This window comes from Saimiri boliviensis, chromosome 10 (genome assembly GCF_048565385.1).
Source record: "Saimiri boliviensis isolate mSaiBol1 chromosome 10, mSaiBol1.pri, whole genome shotgun sequence".
Classification (NCBI taxonomy): domain Eukaryota; kingdom Metazoa; phylum Chordata; class Mammalia; order Primates; family Cebidae; genus Saimiri; species Saimiri boliviensis.
The window spans coordinates 34882950-34907084 of record NC_133458.1 but is presented as its reverse complement, the minus strand read 5'-3'; the positions used below and the strand labels follow the sequence as shown (position 1 = coordinate 34907084).

At 35.7% G+C, this 24135-nt stretch overlaps 1 protein-coding gene and 1 non-coding gene across 2 annotated transcripts in view; one reads left to right on the top strand and one right to left on the bottom strand.

Annotated features, from left to right (window-relative positions):
- The window catches only part of AASS (aminoadipate-semialdehyde synthase), a 63098-nt gene that overhangs the window by 3840 nt on the left and 35123 nt on the right, over positions 1 to 24135 (bottom strand). The window contains exons 12-23 of the mRNA XM_003921039.3: positions 21949 to 22008; positions 21714 to 21781; positions 18780 to 18901; positions 18485 to 18611; positions 14972 to 15082; positions 14765 to 14873; positions 13759 to 13899; positions 8144 to 8311; positions 3826 to 3921; positions 1587 to 1702; positions 857 to 945; positions 162 to 338 (exon numbers count right to left, since the gene is read on the bottom strand). Coding sequence (XP_003921088.1) covers positions 162 to 338; positions 857 to 945; positions 1587 to 1702; positions 3826 to 3921; positions 8144 to 8311; positions 13759 to 13899; positions 14765 to 14873; positions 14972 to 15082; positions 18485 to 18611; positions 18780 to 18901; positions 21714 to 21781; positions 21949 to 22008 — 1384 coding nt within the window. The remainder of the gene's footprint in view (positions 1 to 161; positions 339 to 856; positions 946 to 1586; positions 1703 to 3825; positions 3922 to 8143; positions 8312 to 13758; positions 13900 to 14764; positions 14874 to 14971; positions 15083 to 18484; positions 18612 to 18779; positions 18902 to 21713; positions 21782 to 21948; positions 22009 to 24135) is intronic.
- LOC120365476 (U7 small nuclear RNA) lies at positions 4054 to 4113 on the top strand. Its single transcript, XR_005580408.1, has one exon. It is a non-coding gene; the product is annotated as a U7 small nuclear RNA (small nuclear RNA).

The window sequence follows — 24135 nt, the reverse complement described above, 5'->3', positions numbered from 1 at the left end:
CAAGCTTTACTCACCACAAGGGGACCTCCCAGGCAGTCAGCAAGATGGCACACTTTCAGTGAATGCCTGTGTTATGCTCAAGAGCAACGACTTGATGTCCCCACATCAAATGACTTTGGGTGATATGGAGACAGACTCGGTCCTCAAATGAACAGACTTACCATCAAGCAACATTTTGGCTGCCATGGCAGTGGGTAACCCCACAGTTTTAGCCATGGCTGAAAAGCCATTGATGTCCCCATAAACCACAAGATCAATCGTTTTATTTTCTAAATGTCCAGAAGGATGTCTGATTCCAAAGCTGTCTCTCATCACAATCATATCTTTTTCTTCGGGGCCTTAAAACAAATAAAGACAAGTAAAAATGCCACTACCATTACAACTCAAATCTTGTAAATCATCTTCTGCTCCTGCCCTTCTGGTCTTACAAGTTTTCCCTCCTTTTACATTTGATCACTAAACAATTATTTACACAGCTTTTAGCCCAAAGTCAAAGTGAAAAACTCAAGGAAATTAGAACTGTGATCTCATTCCTTTATCCAGGTTGGTATCACTGCACCCTTTTTACAGACACAAAAGCGCTGCTATAAAAGCCTTTTACCAGGCTCCAAAAATGCTTCTTTGGCATTTGCCTAATGCTTTAAAAACAAAAAGTAAAACTAGTTTTTCCTTTCTCATATTAATGAAGTTTATTTTTACCTAATAATTCTCAAATTCCTCCCCCTGAAGAAAGAGTCCAATTGCCTTTTTCTTTCCATTCCTGCTGCTTGGCACCAACCCTCCAGTACAATTATCTGCACTGACTCTACCTTATGATTCTTCTTCAGGTATATTTATCTAACATTTCATGGCCTACCATAGGAAAGCTTCATGACCAAATGCTTGGAGAGGGCATCCACAATGGACTCTGCCTGAGGGACTTGTTCATCCCCAAGTAAGCCCAACCTGAAAAGCACAAGAGAGGGCTGCATTAGTTCAAGCCCTGTAGATGTTCTCATTTGAGAAGCAAAAGGGAGCTCCTTGAATTTAATCTTGAAAGGGCAGAATTACAAGATAGTAACTCAAGTTGTAGATTCTCCTAAAATGTAAAATTACAATAAGAATAGCAATGTTTTAACCTTCAAAATCATCTCCAGACTCACCCAGCCACTGCTTCCTGGAGTAGGGCAGAGATGATGCATTGTAACCCCATGTTCTTACACAGCTCTTTATAAGTTATAGGTTAGTTCTCCAGCATTAAGTATACCAGCAGGATGCCACAAATTCATATGAAAGAATGTTTTAAAGTAATATTCTCTGACTACTCAGAGACTCTCCTACAGGAAAGCAAAAATATCCCACTTTGCTTGGGAACTGAGTGGTCAAGTGTTTCCAAATAAGTATTTCTCAAATTATAATTGCCATTGAGCACCTGTCTTTGTCTACTCTTTACGCCCACATGAACATGGCACATGGTAATTTCTCTACCCACATTAGAGCAACAAATTAATAAAAGACAAACGTAAAATATTTAACTTTTGTTTGAGTAGAAATTAACAATCATTGATCCAACATAGTTTGCTCCAAGTTGAGTGGTCGGCACCTACCATTCAGCAGCCTCCAGCTGGGTACTGTCGCCTCCTAGTTTCTTAAGAACAGCATCCTTCAACACATCGTGTTCAGAGGAGGGTGAAATCCCAACTAGGTCACAGAGGAGTTCTTTCTGGTCAGAAAAATAAAAACAACATTTCTAAGTCCCGATCAATTTTTTTTAATTAACTGAAAATTTATCCTACTAAAACACTGAATTTTAAATACACCTCAGATTTTAAAATTAAAAATAATTGAAAATAGGAAATTGTAATACATACACATATATACACACATCTGTACACCTACAATTATTAAATGAATGCTATTCCGGAATATTTCAGCAATAAAAATGGGTCCTAAGATCAACTTAATACAACACAGATGGTGCAATTCTTACCGGCATATTTCCTGCCTTTGTATATCCTATCACTTTTTTTTTTTTTAACCCATTCTCCCCCTACCCTGCCAGCAGTCCATTTTGACCAGGATAAAGTGGAAAAGGCTTACTGCAGTGGTTGCCAGTAGCAACTCAGGTTCTTTTGTAGGTTCAAGAGATGAGAAAGACCTTGCAGGTAATAAAATCTCAAAGGAAGAACACTTAAACAGCCACCAGTTTTTTCTACTTTCAAAACAAGACTTTTTCTAGGCTCCCAAAGGAAATGCTATGCTCTAGATCAGGACTCAACAAACTGGCTCACAGACCAAATTTGTCTCACTATCTGTTTCATTGAATAAAATTTTATTGAAATGCAGTCATGCTCATAGATTTATGTATCGTCCATGGGAGAACTGAGTGGTAACTGACAGAGACCATATGGCCCATAAACTCTAAAGCATTTACAATCTGGTCCTTTACAAAAAAGACCATCCCTAAGAATGCCTGCACCAACTTTTCCAAGCCAGCTGCTTCAACCCAGGCTCCCTCTCAGATATTTATTCACTCCTATCCGAGTAAATTTGTGAAAGGTAACACTTAGATTCACAAATGTACACACACACACACACACACACACACACACACAAAATGAATGTAAAAGCAACTGGCTAACACAAAGAAATGATGAATGCTTGAGGTGGTAGAAACCTCATTTACCCTGATGGGGTTATTACACATTGCATGCCTATTTCAAAATATCTCATGTCCCTCATGAATATATATACCTAGTATGTACCCATAAAATTTTTAGAAAGAATATTTAAGAAACTAGCTAGTAAGAATACCAAAACCTTTTTGAGATGGAATGGAATTAGCAACATTGGTCCTTTTCTCATTGTGATACATTTCTGGCATTTCTATTGGAATATGGGCACACTACTTTAAGCTGAATGACCAGCTGGTAAGGAGTTAATTCTGAGCAGTTAGTGGAAGCTCTACTTCACATTCAGTCCCATGCCTCCAAAGTTCATTCCATCTCTGAGGCCTTAAGATTTTGGTACAAGAGATAGACGCATAAGTTCTATTTTTTTTTTTTTTTTTTTTTTTTTTTTTTTTTTTTTTTTTTGAGACGGAGTTTCGCTCTTGTTACCCAGGCTGGAGTGCAATGGCACAATCTCGGCTCACCGCAACCTCCGCCTCCTGGGTTCAGGTGATTTTCCTGCCTCAGCCTCCCGAGTAGCTGGGACTACAGGCACACGCCACCATGCCCAGCTAATTTTTGTATTTTTAGTAGAGACGGGGTTTCACCATGTTGACCAGGATGGTCTCGATCTCTTGACCTCGTGATCCACCCGCCTCAGCCTCCCAAAGTGCTGGGATTACAGGCTTGAGCCACCGTGCCCGGCCAGAAGCATAAGTTCTATAACTGAAACTCAAATCACTCATGGTTATAAGAAGCCAAATGAGAGTGTTGACAAAATTTGGAGGTTAGGAATCCAGTTCTGTAATACCCTACTAACTCTCCTGGATTCTCACTTTCAGGAAGCCCAAGTGACTCCCATCACTGGGTCACCTCTTAGACAACTGGAAGAGACCAAAGCTTAATGCAGAGAACAAATGCATCTCTTATCACAGCTCAAGGAGCCGTCAAATGGTACAAGTTGCTACAGGAAACAGGCCAGCTATGTGTCAGCGCCACACCCTCTCTATTCTTCCGTAACAGTGAAGGGAAAGGGAACTTTGGAATTAGGATTTATCTTCCTGCATATAAGCTAAAAAATGGGTTCTTTTGTTGGTCCAAAGCAGAGTTCACCCCTGATCATTTCAGAGGCATTTCTGAAGAGCAGCAGATAGCACATAATTCCGGAGTCACTCACCCAGCTGAGAGGGTTGGCCTCAGGTCTAAAGGCAGGAAACGCTTCTCTGTTTATAAGACCTAATTTTACAAATCCATTCAAAGCTTTCATATATCCCTGAAACAAGAATTAATAAGCAGTATATAAATTTTTTCTCTTCCAATTAAAAAAAATTTTTGAAAAGAGGGTTCTATCTTTGTAACTAATTCAGAAAATAAATAGTTATATTGATGATATCAATGCTACTTTTAGAATTTGCTCTTTTAGAATTTGCCTAGCAGGATTTCCTGTCTTTTCTGGAAACCCCTCCCCACCCTCCACCAAAAAAAAAAAAAAAAAAAAGTTGAGGATCTAGATACAACCAATTTCAAGCTCAAACTGAGATCAGTAGTGTCATAACAATTACACTGGTTTATATAAAGATCTTGCAAATCTTAGGTCTTTAATTCTGTTTCTCAGTAACGTGAATGGAATTTCCTGGCAGCATAAGGGCAAATTTCCTTATGTGTTATATGCTGTCAGCTCAATGGAATACATTCAGTAGAACAGTCAGTTGAGTTATTTCTTATAATGGGAGGAGGAACTTGTAAGAATATCCTCCTCAAAAGATAATTCATTCTACTGATTGGAGCCACTACCCGCAAGATATATGGAAGCAGAAAAAAAATGGTAGGAATCAGAGAGATTTTTCTAAGATACAATGATATTTGCTACTCTGATATAAATTCCTCATATGTCCTTCGCAGTCTACAAAACAAACCTGAGGTTCTTGGTATATTATGTAAAATCCACCACAGTACGCTCATCTAGCCTAACTCACAGATCTCCACTTTCACTATTCCCCAAATGTGCAGTGTTCTTCCAGAAACTCGGGCCTCTGTATATGCTGTCCTGTACCTGGAATGTGTTGGCCACACTTCTTCATTTACAAAATGTTTTCTCCTCCCTTCAGACCCAGTTTAATACCTCTTTTGAGTCCCCTAGGTGAGTGGGACCTCCCTTCTTGTAGTCTTCTGTATATACCTTTATCAGCAATTAATACAGCTTGAAATTAATTGTCTATTCAGCTGCTATACTGTAGGTATTAAAAGCAGGGAAATTACATCTTTATATTATGTTATGTTATATTAAATTATATTTGCATGCATAGTCTTCATCCCAATGCCCACATCACATTATTCAACATTCCAATCCATAATTCATCATTCCAATCCCCTATAAAAGAACAAATGGCTGAATAAATAGATTCTGAATAACAGATGAAGAAAGACCATAATGGTTTATTCTCCAGTGTGCAAATGGGAAGCAGGGTGAGAGGGCTAAGATAAGATATTTTGCAGCTGTTGCAATTACTGCTCAAGCAGAGAGAGAGAAAGAAGAAAAGAGAGAGATGGAAATAATTATAGGGAGCAACAGAGTTTTTAAAATATGAGATAGTTCCTGTAACCATCAGATATTTCACTACCAAATGTCTGGTCAACTAGCAATTTTCACATTTCTAAAGGTTATATTGTTCAAACTGTTCAAAGGTTACTAAAAGAAAAATTCTCATTTGCTCAAATGCAAATACACTTCAAAGAGGAGAAACAAAAAAGTAATATTACTAGCTTGTTTAGCTTGCTTCTGGGACCTGATAGGTGCTAGCGATCCCTTTATCCAACACCTAAAATACTTATTTATGAGCTATTTATTAATCTCAGAAATACATTTTTATGATGACCCCTAGAAATGTATTTATTTTATGTATTTATTCATCAGTCAGCATTTAGCAAACTGCTGCCATATGTCAGACTTGTGCTAGGGACTGAGGCCACAGAGATGAACAAAATGCAGTCCCACCCATGCAGAATCTGTAGTCAATGAAAAGGTCAGCTAAGTCAAGCCAATAATGCCTAGTCCATGATGAGCAAAAATGCATGACCACTGATGACTATACTAGAGTAGAGTATTTTATTACAAGGTTCTAGGTTAGAGGAAAACATAGCTGTGGGAGCACCAAGAAAGGGGAACTCACATAAATGGGAGTGGGTGGTTCAAGGGGAAGGAGTTAGGGAGGATACCATGTGAAGGTGCTATTAAGCTGCATCTAGAAGGACAAGCAGGGGATAGGCAGGCAGAGTAGCCAAGGCCTCTCTGTCACACTTGAATGATGGTATCTCATCTCCAATACTGGAAAGAATATTGAGGTTACCAGTGGGTTGCTGGCATTGCCCAGGATGTTGGACTTCATGATTATGAGCACTGTGATATCTTCCATCCTCAGGGAATCTATGGGGTTGGCTCTCACTCACATGCCTTGCTGAGATCTTTATTCAATGTTGAAATTTATTAAAATTCTTCATTCCTGGATGAAGAATTTGGCAAAAGACTATACATATAGGCTGTATCTATATGTTTGGCAAAAGACTATCCTAACTGCTGGACAAAAAACAGTTATTACTCATTTTTTCTTTTTGAATGAATCGAAGAAAATATATTAAGAAATTTGCCAGAGCTGGGATTGTATTCATCAATTCAGACTAGAATTTCTACTGTGCCAAAAGGGTGGTAGAAGAGCCACAGCTCCTAGATCTCAGTAGGACATTATCACTGGTGTCTCATTTGATTCCTGGACAATGAGAAAATTATATTCATAAGAGTACAAGCACCTGTTCTTTGGGAGCTTACAATCTATTTGGGAGATAAGAAAAATACACATAAAATTATAACTTAAAATGCACAGAAGTAAATGCTAAGTGCCCGTACATGTAACAGAAGCTCTCACAAGTAAGAAATAGAGCAGCTGTTTGCTTTTTAAGAATAGATAGGAGGATGAATCTGGAAGACCTTGTCCTAAGTGGAATAGTGAGACATGAAAAGTAAAATACTGCATGATCTCACTTACATGCAGAATCTTTTTAAGAAACTGAAATATGTAGAGACTGAGAATAAAACTGTGGTTACCAGAGGCAGGGTGGCAAAGAAGAAAAGAACAAGGCCTGAAGGAGGATAATGCAAATATCTGGAGGAAAATTTCCAGGCAAAAGGAACAGCCAGTAAAAAAGATAAGAAAGCAACAGAAAAGCAGACACAAGATTGAAGAGTCATCACTAACAGGCCCGTGTACTTTATATCTTCCAGATAAAAAAAAATAGAGAATACTAGTAACACACATGAGACAAATCCCTTCTCTGGCCTTAGCTAGGAAATCTCACAGGATAGAGGGATTTGCAATCAGGTCTCTGATCTTGAGAGACATATATTTTAGGTATGCTGGTTACATTAGGTTGAGTTTAGTATCCTGTCCCCCAAATTCATGGCCATCCAGAGCCTCAGAATATGGCCTCGCTTGAATGTTTGCAGATATAATTAGTTAAAGACCTCAATATGAAATCAACCTGGCTTTAGGGTAAAACCTGAGTCCAATGACTGTGCCCTAATAAGAGGAGGCAACACAGTGAGATACACAGAAGAAGGAGATATGAAACTGAGGCACAAATTGGATGGATATGTCTCAAAGTCAAGCCTCCAAAAGGCACCAACCCTCCTCACACACACCTTGATTTCAGACTTCTGGCCTCCTGAATGGTGAGAGAATAAATCCCTATTGTTTCAAGCTATCCAGTTTGGGATAATTTATTCAGCTAGAAAACTAATATATCAGTTGTCTGGATTTGGTCACACTTATAACCGCTTTTTTTGTGATCAATAAATGTGTAGTGAGCATTTGCATTTATGCTCCTAGAATGTACTCCCCATTTTGTGGTTTAAAAGCATGTTGGATTAGCTCTGGGAAGCCCCTTTCATCCCGTCTGTTTCCCCCATACCCGGTCTATGTGTTTCCAATGACACTGACTCAACCTCTACTTCTAGGGACATATAACATAGAACAAAGTAGATAGGCACATTTTATCACACTGATATTGGGGATCATTTCCAGCTAATGAGACAAAAATTGTATTTTTAGCTATTAGAAGGATATCATTTTTATTTCCATTGAATTTGAATCTGAGAGGCTGGGGTTGCTGCCGGCACTCTGCCATGGCATAACACTTGAGACTCCAGTGAATACTGGAAAGAGGAGCTGAGAGGTTACAAGAAATCAGGTCCTGGGGAAGTCACTTGACTTACAAATCTCACTGAGCCTAAAGCCCTGCCTGTCTCCAACTCCTAATGAGTCAATAAATTATCTTTTTATTTTGAGGTGAGTCTTCTAAAATATTCAATCATAAGATTCCTGAAAAAGTAGACTCCAACTTGGTTTATCATCTTCATTATTTTGGCTACTAAGAAAAATAAAGTGTATACATCACTTACATCAAAACTGGCAACGTGTTGAATCTAAAGTCCAGCTGCTTACCTTGTATCTCAGTGTCCCCCGCAACAAAGTGTGAGCAGAAGAAATGCCATAAATCTCAGCATATTTCGTACTGTCTCTGTTAGGATAGCCTTCCAAATTTAATCCTGGGAAAAAATCCATGGACGTCACGGCATCAAGGAAGGAGATGCCCCCTGCAACATTCACGACCTGAGGAACATTGAGAAGGCACACATGGGGTTAAGAGCCATTCCTTTCTGTTAGGACTTATCTGCTTTGTGTGAACAGAGAAAGCAATAGAAATTTGAAAAAAAATAATGAAACCACCATAGTCATCATCCTATACTTAAGCTGTTCTACTAATATCATAATTCACAATGCAATTCTTCTCTCAAACTTTAAAATTTCACTTTAAAGGGTTTAGTTTTTCTAAACATAGTCTTATTTTCATTTTTTTCCTTCCCTTGGATAAAATGGCACTAAATTATTTCCCGCTAGAGTTTGCCTTTTTAAAAAAATATAAACATTTAAAAAAAAGAATTTTAAACATTTTTAATTTTTTTAATTTTTATTTTTTAATGTTTAAAAATGATTAAAATAAACATTTATTATTTTATGTAAAGTATTTTATATAAAAATATTTTTAAAATAAACTTAAAAAGATAAGCTAGAAGCAACAGATAATTGTTTAAATGGCTTCTATGTTCAAACAGCAATCAATATTCTCATTCTTTTCTTTTTTCTAATTTTACGACCCTTCTGAACGCCGCATTAGGCACCAGTCACATACATTTCATTCATACAGCTAACATTTATGAGCAGAAGAAAGTGATCCATGTGTCACGGGTCACACAAATTGTGAAGGCAATAACATGAGTGATGAAGTAAAAATCTTTTGATATCTCAGTACTTATCTCCTATACCCCTAACCCCATCACACAGACTCAAAATGCAATGCAGGATTTCTTTGTCTCTAATTTTAAAGAACTAAATTTTCTTTTCATTTATGAGGCTTATTATTATTGTTGAGATAATGGAAAGCATTCTGGAATGATAAAATTAGGTCTGAAAATTCTGGTTGGTGCTGCTGGTGGAACTGAATTTTATCTTTATTGTACACTGGAAACAATTTCTGATCAATTTCTCCGTAGTCTTGTAGCATAGTTTGAAGTCAGATAGCATGATGCCTGACCAATTTCTCTAAAGCTGAACAAAATAACACTATACCAGGGAGCTGCCAATATACTTTAAGGTGGATTCACAGGATTTCCTGAAGAGGCCTTTGGCTAAACGTAATGATTCTCATGCCTTACGTGGAGAGTGCCAAGCACTCTCTCCAAATTTAAAATTTTTAGAGTGAAAATCTAAATGAAGGATGTAAGGAATGCCTTTCATTTAATTTTCTTGTAAACCCTTCTAGACTGCAGAGTAAACATTTCCAAAGGGATAGTTTTTATTCTACTTCTTAAAAACCAATGTATTTAATAGAATTCTAAATTTTTGAAGAAAAATCTAAGAAAGCAAATGTTGGGCATGGTGATGCACACCTGTAATCCCAGCTACTTGGCTTGGGAGGCTGAGGCAGGAGGATGGCTTGAGCCCAGGAGTTTGAGAATAGCCTGAGCAACACAGCAAGATACCACCTCTTAAAAAACAAAAAAGCAAATGTTGACCTTTAGGGTCTTCACACCCATCTCATTTCTATAATCTATAATTCTTAAGGTTTGTTTGCTTGTTTGAAGGTCAGGAAAATTTCTTAAAGAAAAATTCAATAAAGACCACAATATTCTAACTTATCAACCAGAAATAAAACAGCTAGTTCATAAATTTATCATGAAAACCTTACATTGAAGATGGAGAAATGTAAGTTGAATGGCAATAATTCATTTAGTGAGGTTGGCAGTTAGCTAACCAAACTGACCCAAAAATTACTGGGTAATCATTGTCATTTGGTATTAATTCATAGTTGTATTTGTAGTGGTATATCATATAGTTCAATAATAAATTCTTTCTTGTTTAACATTTTATTAATAATGTGATTGAAGACAGAAAGACATATTTGTCTGTTTTACAGAGAACATGCATTTCTTTCTGCTCTCACAATGCTCAGGCTCATTATTCACTGCTGTTGCAAGCTTCTCTAGGTCCAACTCTTTTACACACACAGAGACCAACACAAATATACATCTCCCAACTATAGTGAATCACTGCTATATTTAAATAAGTATATCATATATATTCAAATAATCACAGTGAACTTGATTACTAAATGAATAAGGAAATATACAATCATTTCTTCAGGGCCCACTATGTGCCCAGTGCCTTATACACATTATATTTAATCCATAAAATAACCCATTTTTCAGAGGTGAAAACTGAGGCTGAGTCACCCAAAGGCAAATTTGAACCCAGTTCTATTTGACTGCAATGTCTGTGTTTCTTCTACTAAACTGTCCCCTTAATCATGCTTATTTCTGGATCAGTATTTTGAAAGGGATATTGACAAAGAACAGCATTCCAGATTAGGCCACCTGGGATGCACCTGAAAGACGCATGAAGAATGGGTACAGGCAAAGGAAGATAGTGGTAGCTCTTGATTTCCAAGGGGCTGGGTGCTGCAGTCAAGGTGGTGGTAGGCAACGGATAGAGGGCTAGAAAACTTATCTTAAAACTATGTTTGCAGAGCAAGCATGCTTCTCACTTAGAATATATGTTTTGCCAGGTTAGACTGGGAAATATTGCAGAAGGTGATGGTAAAACTCTGCCATGTCACTCCCAAATGCCACCAGTGTGAGAAAGTACACTACCACTTGTAAGGGGAATTCAACTAAGAGAAGATGACATCACCATCTCTGAATATGTGGAAGAAAATCAGAATTGTTAGGAATCAGATTAGAAGTTAGAAATAGAACAAGTTGCTAGTAATTACTGCAAAGATGTAAGATAATGAGATATGTCCTAATACATAGGCCACTGCCCAATTTCTGGAAAAGTTTAAGGCTTTAATTTTAAGTAAAAGTCCAGAGAGGTGCCTTGTTTTCCCCCACTGTGATTTCTGTGAATCATTTAATACCTGCTCCATGGTGGAGGGTGATGATGGCAGAGGGAGTGAAGGGCAAGAATACAAGAGAGGTTTTAAGTTGTTTAACAATCTGGCTTAGGAAACAGACTGATACACTTGAATTACAGAGTGAATAATGCAGCATCTAGAAAATTCTTAGACACAGACAAACAAAGTGTCTGACACTTTGATTCAGTTCAGACAAAATAATAGTGAACAGAGGCTGGAGTGGTCACGAAAAGCTTCATCCACAAGAGGAAACGCAAGTGGGACCTTGAAAAAAGTATCATTTTAGCAAAGAAAAGAAAAGTGTCATGTTTTCTTTTGGTATCCTCCACAGCGTCAGGGAGATGCAAAAAGCACTCCTTTTTACAAAATAAGTTTAGGATGAAAGAGGAGAACTTCAAATTCAACAAATACAACTTCGGCTACCTGAAAATAACCTCTTGCTTTTCTTAAGCTCTCACAACCATAATTTCCTTATATAGCTAATGTTTGCTAGATGGATTACATGCCTGGCAATCTGCTGTTAGGCAGATTGCAATCTAAATAACCTCACTGAGTAAGAACCCTGGAAGCTAGCATGATTGTCCTTCTCTTCAGACGAGGAACCCACAGCTCACAACCAGCAATGGCAGAGCTAGAGCACAAAGCCAGGCCCACAGATACCAAGTTCCTCGGTCTTTCTTTTACATGGGTTGCACTCTGCTGGCCCTTTCATTACTACCATCTTTAGCATTTATAAGGCCTCCTAAAAATAAGTGTTTTATTCAACTGAAGTAATAATCCGTCCTGCCTTCACATGTTAATTATACCAAACATAGGCCAGTCTCTTAAGATTGCAGAAGGTAAAAGGAGCTGTTGGAATGCAATAGGAGACAGGCTGAAGCACGTAAAAGGATGTGTGGTTGGCGAAACATCAGACTAAGATTCTGCTCCAAACCTTCATGATTCACAGGATTGAAGAATTGGTGGAACATCAGTGCTCACATTACACATCAGGAAACTGACATTCTGTGGATCTTTTCAACGGCCTGGTCTTTGGCTATGTTACGGTGAATGCCAGCAATTGGACCAGAACTCATTGATCCTGTTTATTATCCTGAAATATGTTACATATCATTAGCATCAAACTAAAGTTCCTGATTATTTAGTACTATTTTAAGTGCAACTACAGTTCTCTGATCATTAAATCAGTTGTTCTCAGATTCAGCTTCATACTAGACTTGCTTCGAAGATTAAAAAAATCTCCAAACCCAGGCAAATCAGAATTTTAGGGGATAAGGCCCAGGCATCAATACTTTTTAAATTCCTTTTGTAATTCCAAGGTACGGCTAAGTATGAGTCATGCTCTGTATCATAGGCACAAAAGACGATGGCTAATAATGGCATTTACCTTGTTGCTCAAGAAATTCTTTCCTTCTACTCCTGAAATACATTTTGATTCATAAATACATTGACAATGTGTAATATTGAGGCTAGAATAATCTTTTTAAAATACATCTATCTGATCACATTACTCATCACTCCCATAGGGCAAGGTGAGTGAGGTGCCTACAACACACAATTCAAAGACGCGCTCTGAGTCTCATTACATTTTTTCTCCAAACTATGAGCACAAACTGTTAACTCAGAGAGATGTGATTTGGATACTGGCCGTGCCACTTGCCATGTTTTTAAGTGTAGCTGTTATCCTAACTCCCTAAACCTGATTTTTTCACCTTATACACCTGTCATACCATGAATGCTAACATCCCTGCCTAGCTGGCACCTTCTTATCCTTCAAGGCCAAATCACATCCTCTTTCTTCATTAGTTTTTCTTCTCCCCACTCTCCTTCCCCTAACCGCTTCACCAAGACCAATTAAACTGTCCTCCCATCTGTACCTCTGAAGCACTTCTAACATACTTTGGACATTTTCCCATTAGATTATAGTCATTTATTCCCACTTATTACAGCCATTAAGCAATCTGGCAAAGCAGAAAAAAAGCCTTCAGAGTTAGACCTGGGTTTGAATCTCAGCCAAATAACCTTGGACATACACGCTCTCTGAGCCACAGCTTTCTTATTGTAAAAATATGAAAGTAATACTAAACTCGGAGAGTCCTTATGTTCTGTTACATGGCAGCTGGGGAAGAAATTGTAGTTTCTCTCTCCAACACACCAAACCCTCCATTCCAAGAGCTAAACCCCATCCCCAATCTAGCTGTGAGTTTTCTGAGGTCACGGACTTCATTCTCTGTGACAGTCTTGAGAAACTTGTCCAAAGTCCAGCACATAGTAGGCACTCAGAAAATGTTTGTCATGCTGAAATAAATCAAGAGATAACCAGTGTTTACATATATAGAGAAGTGAATTTTTGAGTATCAGAAACAACTTGCAAGAAGGCCTGGGAAGAATAAGCACAGGCTTTGCAGGAACAGCAAGGAGACTGTGCTAAACAGAACAAAAAATATGCACTGGGAAATACCACAAGAGGAGAGAACAGAGAGAGTCAGTATCGCCATTATTAAAGGGTTTGGAATCAGGGAGTATTTAGACTGCCTCAGGTGGTTATTGCAGGTTGATATCACTATGCTTGGATGAGATTCCTCACCTTTCCATTGAGCAGATAGGTGGCAGGCTGCATTACATTCATCAAAACTCCCACTGGACTCCAGCTAAATTTATATCTCAATGGATTGTTTGAATGTTCAGGAGCAGGAAGTCCACCACAGTATGAAATATATGATTCAATCTGTAAATTAAAGAATCCACAAATAAGGAAGAATTCACAACAAGTTAGAGAATTTAAGTAATTAATTGAAGACAATGATATGAATGGAGTAAACTTGCTACAGTTCTTCATTCTTAAAGTTACTAAAGCTTTCAAAAATACATCCTTAAAGTCATATATCATTTGATTAAATAACAGTTGATTTTATATATATATATATATAAATATATATATATATATATATTCCTCTAAAAATAATAACATTTTGTTCAGTTAAAAATTCAACTATTAGTTCAATACTGTTTGGTCGGTTCCTACTAATTTTTGTATTCAGATTATATATTTGCATATATAAAATTTTAATTATGTATTTGCATGTTTATAATATTCACATAATTTGAATACACATAAATGAAATTTATATATTTGCATAAATCATATATGCAAATATGATTTGAATACACACATATATATACACACGCATTCAAAAAACCCAAAACACTTAATCTGAATCATGCCATTTACACCCAATAGTACCTTGTTATGTGTGAAAGATACTTCATATCAACAGACTGCTAATACCCGAAGATTCTTCTCACTTTTAAAAGTCAAACCTTATTACAGAATCTTTGAGGTAGTCTAAAATTTGTATTAAGCCAAAATTTTATAGTAGCATCTGTTTCTCCAAAAATTGGCTGCTACCTAAGACTTTGACAATGTTTTCCTATATGGATATTTTGGCAGTTATAAGATTTTATTTAAAATTTCTGTTGAAAGAATGAGTTATAATATAGCAGCATCTTTAATCAAAGTTAAAGAAAGATTATTTCTGTACACAAGAAGTTAGACATTTTAATGTTTCCCTTTGAGTATAAATTGGGCTCACCGTGGCTCCCACTTCCTTGGCTTTATCTATTGTTTCCATTGCTAACATGTGATCCAGACCAGGGTCCAATCCCAATTCACCAATGACTGTGATGCCAGCATCTGCCACACTGCAGCAGGTGGAAAGAGGATTAAAAAAAAAACTAGGATATAAAATAAAAACAATGCCGTGGATCCACTCAGTTTGTTCAAAACGATTTAAACTTACCTTTTTTCCAATTCTTTTAGTGCTGGTGTGATGTAGCTTGCAGTGATCATGTTAACTTTGTTTGTGATGCAAGCCTTGGCCACAAGAGGGTGCAATACATACGGCAACAAGCTTAAAAACAGGAAGAAACTAATCAGAAACTTCCTTTTTCAACCCTACCTTCCAATGTACTTGAATCCTATTAAAGCTGCATCTTAAGGTACTGTCCTGATTAAATTATTCTCTCAGAAAAGGGAACACTTATACACTGTTGGTGGGAATGTAAATTAGTTCAGTTGCTATGGAGGGCAGTTCAAAGATTTCTCAAAGAACTAAGAGTTGAACTATCATTTGACCTAGCAATTGCATTACTGGTATTTATCCAAAGGAGAGTAAATCATTCTACCAAAAAGACATATGCACTTACATGTTCATCACAGCGCTATTCACAGTAACAAAGACATGGAATCAACCGACATGCCCATTAATATTGGCTTGACAATGGGTGCTGTGGCTCATGCCTATAATCCCAGCACTTTGGGAGGCCAAAGGCAGGTGGATTGGTTGGGCCCAGTAGTCAAGACCAGCCTGGGCAACATGATGAAACCTTATCTCTACAAAAAACACAAAAACTAATCCAGCATGTTGGCACACGCCTGTAGTCCCAGCGACTCCAGAGACTGGAGTGGATCAGGTGTCAATGTAAAGGCTATCAAAATGGCTAAAAATCCACATGGTGAACAACAGATGATGCTGTAGATTAGTTTTTCAACAAATGTGGCTTTGGTGTTATAATTTGGTGCTGGGACTGCATAATCATAAGAAATTAAATTTTCATAAATATGAGTGTTATATAAGTATTTCCATATTCTATTCTAGGAACAATAAAATACCCTGTCAATTACATGACAATATTTAAGTTGTTTCTTTTTGCCTATTTGGTAAAGCTGTCTACAATACCAACAAAAAAAATAAAATAAAAACCAATATAAACAATATCACACTGCATCATTGTACTTGTCAAATTCATTCTACGTACTTCATATTTTCTCTAGATCATCAAAAACAAAATAAACAATAAAACCACTTTTCAGGCATTTATTCCTCTTCAGGTCAATAGAATCAGGTACTGCTATTGTCAGTATCAAGAGCTCCAGGTCTCTGTGTTTTTGGTGTTTTAATCCAAAAAGAATTACTGCTAACAAATTTAGTAGACTTTTAGAAACCATTGAGCAAAATACTTTGCAAAACTATTTGAATCAAATATTAATAGAAAATCTACAATGTCATCATCTTAAATGTTAAGTAGAAATTTTTAAAACACATTCTCCATATCAAACTTGCTCAATCAAAATTTGCTAAGATCTAATAATATTTTAAAACTTTGGCCTAAGAATAGGGTAAGAAATATAATGGTAGGTCTTTACTTGATGGTACCTTTTTAGACAAAGGGATTAAAGTTCATAATTCATCTTGAATGTGATATAGTAAGCAAGCCCTCAGTGGGACATACTCTTAAGTTATTTAAGCTGACTCCAACCCAATTACTCCAAAAGGTTGAAAATGTCACTTGTGAAAAATATACATAAAATACATGGGGAATTTTCAAAGCAACATTGAAATCAATTACTACTTTGTATTACATTGTTAAAAGTTAAATTTGAAAAATTAAAACTATGAGAATTTTACAAAATGAGACTGTCTCAAAAAATATATATATATATATATTTAAGGAACACTATAGGATAACACTGTTTAATGGCATTACTATTATTCAGCATAGAAAATGCACTAAATGAGAAAACATTAAATATAAAACAGATTTTGCTAATGCCAAATCTTATTGAAGTCCACTTGCTTGCTAAATTTTAATATTTGCACATATAAATAGATTGACGTCTTTGTCCATTATATTGTCATGTTTTATTTCAAATTTTGTTTCAAATGCATTTTATCATGTTATTTACTTTTTTAAAAAATTAAAAAGTGATATATTTAAGTACCTACGTGTGGTAAAATAAATTATTGTTCTACTCAGAAGCCTAGATTATTCTATTCTGAATCAGGATTTCTTTCCATAGTGATATCAGAGAGGGTCAGTTGGTCATTAATTAACTTTTTCTAAATAAAAATTAATTTATAAAATTTTTATAAATTAAGTAACATTTTATGTGCATGAAGTGAGCCTGTGTTTAAAGATATCAAAAGGCAAGAGACAATGTAAAAATGCCAGCCTACAGAACTGCCTTTCATTACATGTTTTCCAACCTTGCTTTTTTTTTTTTTTTCAAAGCAGAACATCACAGAACTTCCTCCAAAGATACAATTTGAATCTGATCTATGAAAGTGACTAGGTACTCATTATGAGAAAACAGACAACTTTCTTTCTCTCATCTGGAGAAATTATATTCTAAGAATTAATGACTATTCTCATCACTTTGACATCTCGAAACCAAATGTGTTTATTTATTAACTATTTTAAGGTTCAGGGGTACATGTGCAGGTTTGTTATATAGGTAAACCATATGTCATGGGAGTATGGCGCACAGATTATTTCATTATCTAGGTAATAAGCATAGTACCTGACAGGTAGTTTTTTGGTCCTCACCTTCCTCCCACATTTTACCCTCAGGCAGGCCCTGATGTCAGTTGTTACCTTTCTTTGTGTTCATATGTACTCATGTCAAAACCAAATTTAGTTATATAGTAAATCTGATGCAACTCTGTATCTAAATGTTAGATCTGCATTTTTGTTAGTTATACTTTATTTCAAGATTTGTTGCTATGATGAGACTTAAAATGGTCGTAAGGCTAAATAATCTACTTTTTCATTTTAATTTTATAAGTTCAAAGGATAAAACAGACACTGAAGTATATGAAACATGAATACCTTATGACCTGCAAACCCACTTCTAAGTATATATCCAACAGAAATGTGTAATTACTGTTTTGGTGAAATGGTCACCAAAAGTCAAATACTGAAATGTATATAGCAGTGTGACTTATAATAACCAAAATCCAGAAACAACCTAAATATCCATAGTACTCAAATAAATAATAATGGTATATTCACATAATGAAATACTACACTGCAATGAGAATGAATAAACTATCATTTCCGACAATAGCATAAATGACTCTCATAATCACGACATTGAATGGAAGAAGGCAGCCATGAATGAGGACATATTGAATTATTCCAATTATATGAAGTTTGAAAGCAGGCAAAACTATATGTCAGAAGCCGGGATAGTGTTTACCCTTAGAGGATGGGTTAAGTGAGGCACCAGGAGGGCTTCTGGGGAATTATTACTATTCTGCTTCTTGATATGAATGATTGTCACAGAGTGTATTCACTTTGTGAAAGTTCCTTGAGCTATATACTTATGATTTGTGCATCTTCTGGATCCATACTTGAATTAAAAAGTTTACTTACAAAGAGTATGAAGAGAGGAGAAAAGAAAAAGAAAGAGAAATATAAGACAAAAGAAATAACAACAAAAAAATGAAACTCATTTCTTGCCAGATACTGACCTGATAACAAGATCCTGTTTTGCCACCAAGAAGCCCAGCTTCTCTTCTTGTTTACAAATGTCCATGCTAATAGGATTGATATTATATTTCTTCCTTAACTGTTCAATTTGATTCCTCATGTCAGAGCCTATTTCAAGAATTAAAAGTCACATTTTTAGATATGTCAGAGTAAAATATATTTTAACATCTCCAAAAATAAACTTTCAAATTTTAGAAACTAAGTAGTCTTCTAAAATTTAGAAAACAACATGTTATAAAATATATTTTTCTTCTTCAAAAACTAGGGCATATTTACCTACTGTTATTTCTATATTGTCATCTCTTGATAAATATTCTAGTACGGGCTCAGATACATAGCCAGATCCAAGAACCAAAACCTTTTTCCTGGTGCCCATTGAAAGTGACTGAGCACGTTCCCTATTAAAATAAAATAAAATAAAAAGAAGAGAAGGGACTAATTAAAATTTTATTGTTTTTAAAAAACAGAATCTTGCTGTCCTCTAACCATACTAAAATCCAGATAATGAAGCAACAATTTCTCTCCATATTACTTAAAATAAGAATCTCAATATGATGAGTCCCCTATACCAACATATCTCTTTAATTATTTTACATTTTGTGCAATGAAGAGCAATAGACCTGACATCTATGAGATGTATACCTAGACATGTATACATGTATTTCATGAATTCCCAGTATTACTAGTAAAGTACAGATGCTGGACCTTTTCTTGGCTTACTTATGACTGAGTATTTTATCCTTCCAGAAGATGTGATTCAAAATCATGCTAGGGGCTTTATCTTAGAAACTTTATTTATTCCTCACTACAATCCCAGAAGACAACACTTTGAGGAAGAGATTATTATTATTCATCATTGTTTTGTCATGTATCTTTAGGGTCACTTGAAAATAGTCAAAACCATGACTTTGAATCACAAATGTCATGGGTTAAATATAGAAACCAAAGACTAGTGTTAGATATTATTTTAATTCTTGAACAGTTTATTCTGCTGGATTTATATTAATACCTTCTGGACAGATGACTTTCTTTCCCACAAACTATGACCTCAAAGGCAGCATCTAAGACTTACCCATCTTTACAAACCCATTAATGTTCAGCACATTTTGTCTTAAATATGGAATTTACTCATTAAATATTTTTTGAATCAAATTCTCTGATATCAACACAAAACCATGGAAAAGGTCTGGTGCCCTGAACTGAAGTATGCTCTGTAATTTAGACTCTTTAGTCTTTTAATGTCTCTCGAATGTTAACCCACAAACATTTTCATTAATTTTAAATAAATTAAAAAACAATTAAGTATAAAAGATCCTGTCCCTCTATACCCCCAACATACATACTACTGATGTGAAGAGGTCTCCTTTAACTAGTACTGTTATCCCATTTCACCTCCCAAAGAGAGCCACTATTATTTGGTTATTATATATTCTGTCTAACATTATTTTCTATCATTTGTATAATTAAAACATTATTTTTATGTCCAAATACCAAACACTCAAAACAGACACTCACTCCTAGATTCTAATACTGTCCAGCCCATCAGTATCCCCAGACCCCAGACTCCAGGTTAATAATCACTATGCTAAGTAATGAAAAGAACAGAAGAATAAGGCAGGGTTCAATACACAGTAAATTTCTTTCAAAATGCAACCTTTGCTATCAGTATATTGGCACAAGATTAAATCAGGGAAAGAGGGCAGCAAGTCCTAGCAACTGGAGCCAAGTAAACCTGCTGCTACATGAAATATGACACATAAGAGAGAAGATACCATCACAACCAGTCATGTTGGACATGTCATTAGTATCAGTAGTATAAAAGACCATCGGATAATGAGAATCAAAACAGAGCTATGAAAAACAAACAGATATGAAGTTTTTACCCATAAGAAACTCTCCTGTAGGGTTATAGAGCTAGCTTCTCTTAAAAAAAAAAAATTAAATACTTAGTATCTTATGCCAGAATATTTCACTGACACATTCAAAAGTAACTATAATCGATCAGGCATGGTGCCTCATGCCTGTAATCCCAGCACTTTGGGAGGCCATGGTGGGTGGATCACCTGGGGTCAGGAGTTTGCAACCAGCCTGGCCAACATGGTGAAACCCCGTTTCTACTAAAAATATAAAAATTAGCTGGGTGTGGTGGCGGACACCTGTAATCCCAGCTACTAGGGAGGCTGAAGTGGGAGAATCACTTGAACCTAGGAATTGGAAGTTGCAGTGAGCCAAGACCACGCCATTGCACTTCAGCCTGGGCAACAAGAGTGAAACTCTATCTCAGAAAAAATTAAACACTTTTAAAAAATAAAGTAAAAGTAATTATAATCACACCAGCACATATGGAAAAGTTCTAAGTATAGTAGGCTTGATCTGGGCAGATCTCTTTGTTTACTGCTTGTAGGTGGAAACACTGAAAAAGACGGTAAGACAGTTGTGTTGTGTTGCTTTGTTTCCCCAACTCTGGTTTCTCCTGAGACTTCAATGCATTCCTGTTTTAATGTGAATAGACCAGCAGAGTAGATATAAACATGGATCAAGGACAATCAGCTGGAGGAGACTGGAACATTCCAAAAAAATAAAATCAATGTTTTCAAACTTTAAATACTAAAATCAATTAAGGAAACAAGGGCCTTAGCTAAGGACCTTTCTAAGGTAACTATTCTCTTGAGTAGATTCGCTACATTACTTTTTGGCATCTTCCCCCTAAGAAGAATCCCTGGAGAAAACTACCTCTTATTTTCATCAATTGTTTATTCACTACTCTCTTAATTTGTAACCACGAATTCACTCTCCTAAACATTATATTAAACAAAAGAGAGTCCAAACCCTCAACTGAAAGCACCACGGAAAGGTTAGTGTGCTTATTTTCCTTTTGAGAAAATAACCGAGGCATGGCCATGCATAAAAAGCTGGAGAAAGAACAAGAAGCTACCTAAAGGACAATCCTTTTGGATTTTTGCTTGCTTACCCACACATCTGCATAGGATATTAGAAAGCCAAAATTACGCTATACTACTGTTTAGGGGGAAACAGCCACAGTGGTTTCAGCCAGCCACTTAGTTTGGATTTCCTACATTTTCAAACATTATCAAAATTTATATATTGCACAAACCTAATATTAAGAACTCTCATTAAAGCATTAAAAATACTCATCAATTCCCAGATAAGAATAAATGTATAAAACAAGAGGATGTGATCAATACTTACCTGCTTTCCCGGAGTTTCTGGATATATTTATATTTATCCGGTAATGTACCGTTGGATGTAATCACTGCCTAAATGTATATGACACAAGACATTTTAGTATTTACATTTTAGTCCTACAAACATGGTCTCATGACAGAATGGCAAAGATGGAGAGAGGGAGAAAGAGAGAAAGAGGAGAGCACAAATGGTAGTAGAAAAAAAATACATTTATGAAAAAGATATTCTCGTAACTTACGTCTCTCACCACAGGAGAAAAATTTTGACTTTCAAGAGGCTGTGTCGCGTCTGATAATATCTGAAAGGAAAATGAGATTTGTAAGAGATAATGACACCACAAAGAAGGACTCTTGGTGCTTGTATCCATATTAAATTAGTAATCAAGGGAAAAATAATTTAAGAAATAGTTTTCTAAGGATCACTAAGATTGGTAATAGAAGTCTTCTACAAGCAATCAACTCTGCCCCCAGGAGCATGATGCTTCAGCACAAGCTCCAATTTTAAAACTAATATTGGATTATAATCATCTTTGCTTGCTGTGAACACAAAAAAAGCTTATCCTTTCCAACCAGTTAAATGTATCCTATTAAGCATGTTGTCAAATATCTTCACAAGCTTTAGAGCTGCAGTCCTCCCTTCAAGAGCCTCTACCCCGTTCCACAAGTTCAATCTTTTCTATTAGGAGTCAAGAATGAGGTTTTTCCACTCAGCAAGGCCACCACTTCTGCAGTAAGGGGTCTCCCTCAATCAATATTAGTAGCTATATGTATAGGCACATCAGCATTTCAACAGTAATAGCCAAAGTGACTTGACCAAGTAGACCTTGAAAGTCATTCACACTCTTCACATTATCTTGCAAAATTGAGTCAAAGAGACAATAGAAAAAGTAAGATGTCTCATATTGACATATCAGCAACCTTCTTGTTATCCTCTTTTCTCCCAAGGAATCCAACTCTTGAATATACTGCCAAAAAGTAATGGGCATATAAGCTAATCTCTCTCAAGGGACCCAATTCTTGAATATACTGCCAAGAAATAATGGGAATATAAATCAGCATTGCTGCTTCTGGTGAACAGTGAAGGGCCAATGAGACAATCTTTCCTCCCTAACTATAGGTTAAGATCTAGCTCACTCAGCCAACTAAGAACAAGAAAAATGTACCTAGAAGGTGCTGGTAACAGAACTTATTTACTGTATCAAAATAAATAGAAAATTGTTTTCACGTATCTAAAGCATAATACATTCTAAAATAAATGGTCATTTGTAAAAGGTCAGTTCTCCAAAGAACTGAAACCTAGATTTCAATTACTTCATCCCAACTGAATATAGATGAATTTCTCCTAACCTTTATTCTTGCCTATTTCCCTACCCAAAACAAAGAATATATTATCTGGAGGAAAATCACATAACATCCTCTAATTGTCTCTAAAATTTTGAATATGCAATGCCTAGTATTCAAACAAAAATAAATAAATATATTGAAAATAAGAATTTACTGAAAATCATAAAAACCAAGCAAAACAACAGGGAACATAAATAGAACCAAGAAGTGTATTGGAATTCACAAAAATGAGTCTAAATTGTGATTAATATGTTCAAAAAATAAAAGGACAATATAGATTTTTTTTAAACAAAAATAGAGAACCTTTAAAATTAATGAATATAAATTTTCGATAAATGAAAAATAACATGTTTCAAGTCTTGGAAGACATGAACATCCAGATACATGAAACTCAAAAATCTTCAAACAGAGTCAACCCAAAGAGGTCCCCTCTGAGGCACATTATAATCAGCTGTCAAAAACAAAAGACATGTATATTAAAAGAATATAATTCTTTTAATATAATTAAAAGAATATTAAAAGCAGCAAGATAAAAATATCATGTTACATGCAAGGGCATCTCCATTAGACTATCAGCAGATTTCTCAGTAGAAATCCTGCAGGCCAGGAGAGAATGGGATGATCTCTTCAAAGTGCTGATGTACAAAAAACTGTCAGCCAAAAATGTTATACACAGCAAAGCTCTCCATCAGAATAAAAGAAAAAATAAAATCTTTCCCAGAAAAGAAAAAGGTTAGGGAATTCCTCACTACTAAAGCTCCTCTATAAAAATGTTTAAGGAAGTTTTTCAAATAGAAAAAAAGAACATTACTAATATGAAAACATGTAAAAGTACAAAATTAACTGGTGAAGATAGATATATAATCAAATCCAGAATACCCCAATAGTGCTATGGCACTCTGCAAATTATATGTATATATAATGTAGGATGAAGGTTAAAATTCAAAACAGTCAAAAATAATGATCACCACAATAAGTATTAAGAAATAAGTAATCTAAAGTGATATAAATTGTGACATTAAAAAATATTAATTCATTGCACCCAATTTAGAAAGGTAAAAAAGGAAATATATATATGTACA